This window comes from Zosterops lateralis, assembly GCF_965231275.1.
Source record: "Zosterops lateralis genome assembly, chromosome: 6".
In the NCBI taxonomy this organism is placed as follows: domain Eukaryota; kingdom Metazoa; phylum Chordata; class Aves; order Passeriformes; family Zosteropidae; genus Zosterops; species Zosterops lateralis.
In genome coordinates, this window is record NC_139761.1 from 31,424,468 (window position 1) to 31,433,300 (window position 8,833).

Genomic DNA, 8,833 nt, shown 5'->3' on the forward strand with positions numbered 1-8,833 from the left:
CTGCTCCGTTTCTTATGTGGTCTCCCCTAAATCTCAATTGCTGCCTTTTGAATTCCCTAAGAAATGTTCTTCCACATACATTTGACAGTTGAGTGTCATAAAACCTTAAACTTTAATAAGCTTCTTGTTTATGATTTTAATAATAGTTCCCTCATAAGTAGTTAAAAGTATAACAACATGTTGTATAACAGAACATAATCTATGATGATTAGTGGTTTCAAAAAAAAAGATGGTGTTACAATTGTTTTTTCCATCTCGGTAAATGTATTTCTTCAGGAATGAGGAACTTCAGTCTTTGTTACACTCACTAAAAGCACTGCCTTTTACTCAGTATTTTTGCCATTGATCACTAAATGTCAGTAGTCTCTTCATGTATCTGCTGATATACCAAAGTCAGTCCTCTTCAAATAAACCAAACATTTCAAATCCTTCAGAAGTTTTCTTCTCAACAGGTCCTCCTCCAGACCCTGTTTGCTGATGGCTTCTCTTTCAGTAGACCTCTTAAATTGGGACAGGGGTGAGGGGTGGTTACTGAATTCCTGGATTACAGTGCTGAGATAGAAGCTGAAGTCTCTTTTAATCGTTACATGCAGCAGCAATCTAGATGTAGTGGAGTCAGATAGTTGTTTTTAGTGTGTGCTGTCCATAAGGCAGCAGTTAGTGTGCAATTCATTGGGTAGCTATAGGAGGAAGAGTGGAGAGAGGGTACAGTGGAGGATTCCAGCTGTGGAACACGGCTGCATTCAGCTCTGTAGCCTCCCACTGAGTGTGGCCTGATGCCTTTTGAAATGCAAAAGACATGAAAATGACTAAAGAACTGTTTCTCAATTCTAGTAGGAGAAAATGAGGCCATGCAGCTAACATTGTTAATTTTTTGATGCAGTGTATTGCATCAATTAATTAACAACTTTAGTCAGCTAGCCCCTAAAACCACTTGGTCATACTTTTAAATCTATGGTTAACACATAAAAAACAAGGTTACCTGGAAGTCTGGGAAATCAGAAACAAAAGCAAGCACTTTCTTATATGAAAATTGAAATATTATCTAAAGACAAATAATAAATAAATCCTGAGTAGATTAATTATTGCATGTGAGAATGTGCTTACATTTCCCACAGTTGACAGTAAAAGGAGAAATGCAAAGTAGCAGAGGTAAAGAAAACTATTTCACTGCTGTGAAATAGTATGGTTAAAGTGGAACATGCCTCCCATTCACAGGTGCTTAGAGCTGGAACTTTTTGCTCTACCTACTGTCACACTTACTCATTTCAGAAGGATTTTTATTTGACCAAATAAATTTATTTCAGCAGCTACTCCTGGGAAGACCCTCCTTATTTCCTGTACTGCAGGAGGCAGTAAAATCAGGAAAGGCTAAGAGAGAGAGTGTAGGAGAAATGTGTTTGGCAAAAGAACTTATGAGTGGGTAGAATAGAAACCCCCTTGTTTCAGTCTGTGATTTCATTGATACAGTGATGAAGGCCATCAACATTGCTCTGGGTATCTCTGATGATCAAGGTTCAGCAATGGAAAAAAATAATCTGTTCAGGTAAGATAGTGTTTTGCTAGGAAATTATGAAGTAAAGTTTAATCTATTTCTAAAGGTTCCATGCTGCTGGATGTTCTAGAATATTCTTACTTATTTTCATCCAGTACTTAGTCCCTATAGTCACTTCCCAATAGTCATTTCCACCCATACTTTGTTTAGAAGTGTGGAATGCAGCTCAGTCCCTGAGTTCAATTAAATGTCTCAGCTTTCTTGCTGGTAGACTTCTTGTTGTGAGTTTTTATTACATTTTAAATTTAATTTTTGTACCGGAATTCAGTGCATAGGTTTGTAGGGCTCCAGTTGATACTAGAGTCTCTCTGGCACTGGACAGTTGGATTTGGTCTGCCCAAGTTATTCATGCAGCTTATTTGCAGAGCCCTTACCTCCAAAATCCTCTAAAACAAGCTAAAGGTGTGCTGCAGAGCAGGTTACCTGCCTTTGATGATCAGATGCAGCCTGTGGACTCTCCATTCTGCACTTCCATGTCAAGGTTATTAAAAACACATTTTTGGAAGATGAGTGAGCATCTGGCTGTATGGCCAGGAATTCTAACAAAAGCTATGTGAGACTGGCAGCACTCAGGTCATTTTCTTGTACCCTCATCACAACTTTGGAGGTATTGTGATTGAATTATACAAAATCCACATTAAATAGACTCTGTGATATACATTCAATTCAGGTACTAATCATTCCTCTCCCAATCATACTTCTGTCTTTAAAAACAAATTCAGGAGGGGAAAAAAAAAGCAGATGCTGCAAAATTGGCATGTGTGTTATGTTTGCCTCACCCACATCACAAAGCTGTATCTCTTTCTCAAAATTCTGTAGTGCATCAAGAAAAATAAAAATTGCTTTCTTGGCTTTTCTGCTTCTAAAATAGTTTCTCATCTTAAGCAATCATGACAATTTTGGTCCTCTCAAAACCCACAGAATTTATTTTCTGAAGCAGTTTTCATGGAAATTATAAATAGTATTTTAAATTAAAAGGCAGGAATTTGACAGTATGTGTTGGTGGAGTGTCTTTAAATGAAATATCTATGAAAACATACATGATAATCTAATTATTATTTTGACATTTTTTAAACACAATAATAAAAACTCTTCAGTTGTCATTTAGCTTTCCAATTAAATAGAACTGTGTGAAGCAACTCAGACAGTGGTAAAGGAAAACAAGGTCTTCAAGGTTATAAAAATTGAAATAGTTTTGTTTATTATTTTAAAACAGAATAATTTATAATTAAATTTTATTTTATTTTATAATTAGAAAAAAGACACTGTTTAATTGATGTCAAGGTTGAGTACTAAAACAATAGAAACCATTAAATGTGAAATAAAGGCAACATTCTCTTCTTTTCTTACAGGGGTATTGAAAAAGAAAAAGCTGAAGCACAGCATGGAACAGGGAGAAGTAACAGTCAAATAATGGTAAATAAAGTAGAGTAATCTTCAGGGCAGAAATGGAGGAATAAATAAACAATTGCAATAACAATTTGATCTTTTAAAAAATGTATTCACTGAGTTTCTTGGGGGAAAAATTCAGAGGGGTTGTAAGCTTTGGATCAGTGGCTTTAAATGGGAAAGCTGGCAATCCCATTAGTGCTGAGTGCTCTAAAATGAAGGCAGGAAAGAAAAGCCTGTGCTGAATATTGTATATGGGATCATTAAAAAGTAGAGATAAAAGAAGAGTCAGTGAAGGGGGGAAAGAAGCCATGGGAGATGAGGTTAATTCCAATTTAAAATACTAAAATAACATCCACTAAAGTTAGAAAGAAAAGGCCTGTTGGAGCCTTATGGCACACAACACTCTCCAACACGCATTTTGTAAATGTAGGTATTTAACTGGAAATTTCCTCCCTGCATGATATATGAAGGTGTGAAATTACAGGTGTGCAATCAATCATGAACATTGACACCAGAGCAAAACCTTCTGAAATGCATTTTTATTCATGTATATATTGTACAAGCCATCATATCCTGGATTTCACACTGGACTTGTCTTATGGCTAAAATAGTATATAATGAATTATTCAAATCTTCAATATTTAAATTTTGTGGTAGAGGCCTCAGTTTCTGATGGTTTCTCACTTTTGGGGTTGGCAAGTTTCTGTGGCATGTTCCAGTCCTGGACAATATGTCATAATGGAGCCCTTGCAGAAGCCCAGTTTAAATTTTCAGTCATGGTTACTTAGGGTTATTACTCAGTCAGTGAGTTCACCTCAGTCAGTTGATAAAGAGTCCATCTTCCTGTCAAACACACATGGCTTGTCTACAGTTCCACTTTCTGACAGGGGCAGGCCTTGGTAGGGTATGACTGGTGGTGCTCGATGGGTTTGATCATCATCCATGCAAACTTACACGGGCGTTGCTTGTTGCAGTCTTTTTGCCAGTATATCACGTTCTTGCGGTTTAGATTTGCTCCAGCACAGGCATCGTACCACCAGCCTCCTCCAGGAATGCCATTGAGTTCCAGTTTGGCACAATTCATAAAGTAATTGTCGTTGTCTCTATCCTTGGTGGTGAACTTCTGGTTGTCATGGAGATAAGCTTCTGTATCCAGCGTCAGCGCATCAGTGGCATTGCCTTTGTAAAGACCAACCCTGATTCGGTATTGAGACTCCTCCCCCTCAATCAGAAATGGCTCATACTGTCCCCATTTGACTTCAGCATTCAGATTTACAAGTTTAACTCCAAGTATGTATTGCACTGAGCTGCCAGTTAACTGATGCATATATTCATTTCCTAGCCAGTGGTTCTCAAGAACAGAGCCAAATCCATATTTGTAGTCCTGCCAGGTCCTGTCAAAGTCAACAGTACTGTTGGCTGTAATGTGCTGGATTACTGTCCAGCCACCATCCTGCATGTTACAAAAGACAACAATTGGTTCCTCTTTTGGTTGGATGATGTAAGGGCCATCTCTGGAATTTCCTTTGGAGTGCTGTAAAATCTCAAAACAGTCTCTTGGATAGTCTGAGTAAAACAAAAACAAAAATAAAAACAAAAACAAAACACCCCAAAATATTAAATTCTGTTCATATAATAAATATCTGAAAATGCACACTCTCCTTTAGAATGACTGAATGACTCTTTTCAGAGAGGAAGCTGACTGACTTCCTTGCAGCTGATGGGCATTTATTCAGCTAAAGGGGGAAGATTTCTGGCAGGAACATGCAGGAAATATTCAGAAATTCAAAAAATGGTTTGTTACTCTGTCATACAACACAAATATGATTTTGCATTTGTGACAGAAATATGGTTGAAAAGCCAAAAGCTATGTACAGATCATTCCTTTTCCACCAGTGTTCTTCCAGTACTCAGCAAGTTTGCAGTAGCTTGTGCCATCTGGAGGAAAATTGAGTTTAATAACTAGACCTAGTCTTTTCCTCAATGAACAAATTAGTTTCTCTTGAACCAATTTATACTTCAGACACCTCTAACATCCTTGTGTTAAATTCTGAACTGTATGCCATGTGTTCATTGATAAAATGGAGATATTAAAGCATGTTTCTTGTTAATATAAAGCTTGTAAACATCTGAGGATTTTCTTAGGATGAGTTCTTTTCTCAAACTCCAGGCTAAATCTTATCATGGATTTGCAGGTATAACTACAGTTCTGTTCAGTGCTGAACACCAGTATCAGGAAAACAGATGAAAGTGCTTTTCCATTTTATTGCTTATCCAGTAGATTCAGAGGGTAATAAAAATGGCGTATAAGGCTTGGGCTGATCCTCTCTATTGGGCTAAAGTATTTACTGGGGTTTTTAAAATGTAACATGCTTATGAGGTAACTTATTGCTCAAGTATATCAACCATCTCTGAGACTACTGCACAATGCTCTGAATTTTACAATTGATTGTGGGGTTTCTTAAGAGCCAGAACATAATTTATTTAAATATACATTAATGTATGTATGAAGTTGTAGAGAGAGAATTCCATTTGTAGAGAAGGATGATATCCATTGTTCTGTTACTCAGAAATATGTTTATGAATTAAAATCATTCACTTCTCCATAGAGTTGAAAGGCATGTCCTTATGTCAATAAACTGTGGAATACTTGTAATTTGTATTTAATAAAACCTTGAGCATTTTATTAACTCTGCGAGAAAAAGTTCAGTAAAAACTACATTTGCCTGGTACACATAGACTACCTGACTCCAAATGTGATGCCATGATTTTATAGAAGGATTATTTAAGTAATTTATATGGTGATATCCAAGCCAGCAATAGACACTGCCCTTCTCAGTGAACATTATAGAACAACTTCTATAGACAGCTTCAGGACTTTGTGTCAGGGCACACCCATATTGCAAATTATTCTTCCAGGGCTAGCTTTCATGTATGTTGGTTGAAAATGTTACAGCAAAGCAATACAGTAAAACACAGGACTCTTCCATATCACTTTCTGTCTTCATGAGTACCTTTTTCATTGGCGTTTCCCAGTCTCTCATAGTCTCTTTGAGGGAGAAGGTGGGCATTAGCCAGGACCACTGCCTCTTTGGTGGCCAGGGACACAGTGCATTGAGAGAGCAAGAACAGCATGAATCCTGCTGCGCTCCTCAATAGCATCTTCCTTCTGTGTCAGTTCTCCTGCAGCAGTAACTGTAACAAAGGTTGGAGCTGAAAATGGCAATATTTATGACTTCTAGTACAAAAGTGCTGAAGGAGAAAAGTTTTGAAATACTGAGCTTCAACATGGTAAGCTTCTGTCAAAGTTGGCTATTCCCATCTGTGAAGGACCTCTCCTTTCCTGATATCTCAGACCTCATTTCTGACAGGTCATTAATTTCTCTGACACGGACTGCTGTGCTGAGACACTTAGGACATCTCTCACCTGTCACCTTGTGCCTTGCTGGACAATGAAACATAATGTAATTGGGAGTGTGGCAAAAGGCCATCAAGACTAATGTAATGACAAAAGAAAAAGCTCAACTCTTAATTATCAGAGTTGAATTTTCCTTATTCCCTGAATCCAAACTGCAGTGACATAGAGACACCAATGGTCAAAGGGACAGAAACAGTAACATTAGCTCTGCTGGCTGTCTGTAGCTCAAACAGTACTCAGAAACATGGCTTTCCTAGTGCTGGAAAGGTTTCCATGCACTGGACAACTCACTTAATCTGAACTATGCTTTTTTATGAATTTCTGTCTACAGATTGAAATAACAGGTTACAGGTTTCAATCAGATTAAAAAAAATCAGTAAACAAAGCAAAAAACCTTTTCTTTAACCTCTTTAAAACCCACAAGAGTTCAATATACTGAATTGAAACAACTTTGAGCCTCATTTTATCCACCTTTTGGGGATACATGTCTATTAATGCTTCATTCAGCACAGAAGGTGGCTTAGGCTATTACTGGACTAAATCCTGGGGTCCTCACTTATGCAAATCCCAGATTCTCTGAAGAGGAGTTTCTGTCAACAACAGCTTAGAATGAATCAGATAAACAAATGTTTCCTATATTCTCAGAGGGTATATTTACTTAGACTCTAACCAAATTTTTTTAATGCTTTTTAATTTTTTTTTCTTTTTTTTTTAGGGACCGGGCCTCCCACAGTGGCTTTGCTAAGAGCAGAAAATAGATCTAGCAAAAAAGCTCTTAGGTCAGGGCTTATTTCCTGCCAGCATCAGCACAGAGCCTGCAGAGGCCAGTACCCATCTCCACAGTGGCTTATGTTGCAATAAAGCCACATTCCTTATAAATCTATTGACTTAGCAGCAGATTCAGCAGTTTTCCAGAGTGAAAAAAATCAGCACATTTTTTTTCAAAAATGGCCAAGATAAATCATTGTAATAAAGGTCAGGTTTGAGAGTTAATTTTTCTACTTCCATACACAAATCCAGCAAACCAGAATTTTCTATTCTATCTAAAACTATTCAGTAATAACCATGATTTACTATTAAAATAAAATTTGCCATTTTATGCAAAGCTGGTCATTTGACATTGGGATCATAATAAACTGGAAAATTACCTTCCATGAAATTTGGCACAGTGCTTCCCTTTAAGCATTTAAATTCTGCTGTACTTGTATTTTCTACTGTCATGTTATTATTTTCACCAAAAGCTTTGATTATTGTTGCTATTATGAAGTATTAAATTATAAATTACTTTTAATCAAACCCTAATCCACAAGCCCAAATACTGATTTTCATGAAATTTGAATTTGGATCTGGGGTTATTTTTCTAAACTGTTTGTTGTTCTAGTATTTTTTCTTCACTTATATTTATGCATAAACATTGAAAATTGATTTAAAGATCAATTTAATTCCAGAATAGAAATTGGTATTATAAAGAAAGTACCCAAGGAACAAAGCACTGGGCAGGCACCTTACCTCTTTCAAGTGAAGACTGGCAAAGAGGAATGAGCTCACTCTCTACAGTTGTACTTTGCCTGCTACTTAAGTCCATGTGAATAAATCAGATCCAATGTACTATCTCAAATGCAGCAAAATTATATATTCCTTATTTCACACTGTGCTTAATCTGCTGGACTTTGCTCTGACATATTATACTTGCAACTAAGTGTGTCTGATTTATAAAGTACAAAGTTCTTCCATAATGATTAAAATGACATAGTAATTAAATTAAATTTCCTTTATTAACCAGTAGTGGTGGAGAACCATGAAAAAATTTTAGTTCAGTAAATTATTTATGTTGCTTAAATAGACACAGGCAGATGCTAATGTTTACTTTGTCATTTTGCATAGATTAATTAACTCAAAGCTCTACTGAAATGTAGTCGCATTTAAATTGCAGAGATGACTTGATTTTTAAGTATTAGGAAGAATCCAACTATAAACCATGTTGTTACTTCATGTTTTAATGTGAATGAATCAGAAACAGTGTCTGAGATCTCTAAAAATACAGCAAACAAAAGCAGAACAGGCTGGTCAACAGGCTTCTATTTTAGTTTACAAGAATTAACAAGAGTCAGTTAACATTAACTCAGATCAAAACTGTCGAGAACTAAATAAATTAATTATTGCTATGTAGCTATGTAGCTGAAAGTTCTACTGTCTGCCTGCATGGCCTTTAGGCGACATCTAATCTACATTTACCCCTTGAAAGATTAGGCAACATTTAAGTTTTTGAGCTTCCTGATCCACCCTGCAACCCACATTGATCAGATTCTGTCCTTGAAACAAGTCACAGTTAAAATGGATGGAACATTTAAGACCTGTGCAAGCTCTACTTCAAAATTCATGCCAAGCCATAATTTCGATTCTTCAATAATTCATCTTCAGTGAGAATTTGTATTTCATGTACAATTAAATCAATACCCATAGCATAT

At 36.5% G+C, this 8,833-nt stretch overlaps 1 protein-coding gene across 1 annotated transcript; it reads right to left on the reverse strand.

The window, feature by feature from the left end:
* Positions 1 to 2,828: 2,828 nt before the first annotated feature.
* On the reverse strand, positions 2,829 to 7,993 carry LOC310910131 (fibrinogen-like protein 1-like protein). Its single transcript, XM_083862585.1, has 3 exons — positions 7,875 to 7,993; positions 5,962 to 6,142; positions 2,829 to 4,513 (listed from the first exon to the last, which is right to left on the reverse strand). The coding sequence occupies exons 2-3, from the start codon at positions 6,107 to 6,109 to the stop codon at positions 3,813 to 3,815; spliced, it is 849 nt and encodes a 282-aa protein (XP_083718711.1). The 5' UTR covers positions 6,110 to 6,142; positions 7,875 to 7,993; the 3' UTR covers positions 2,829 to 3,812.
* Positions 7,994 to 8,833: the final 840 nt, after the last annotated feature.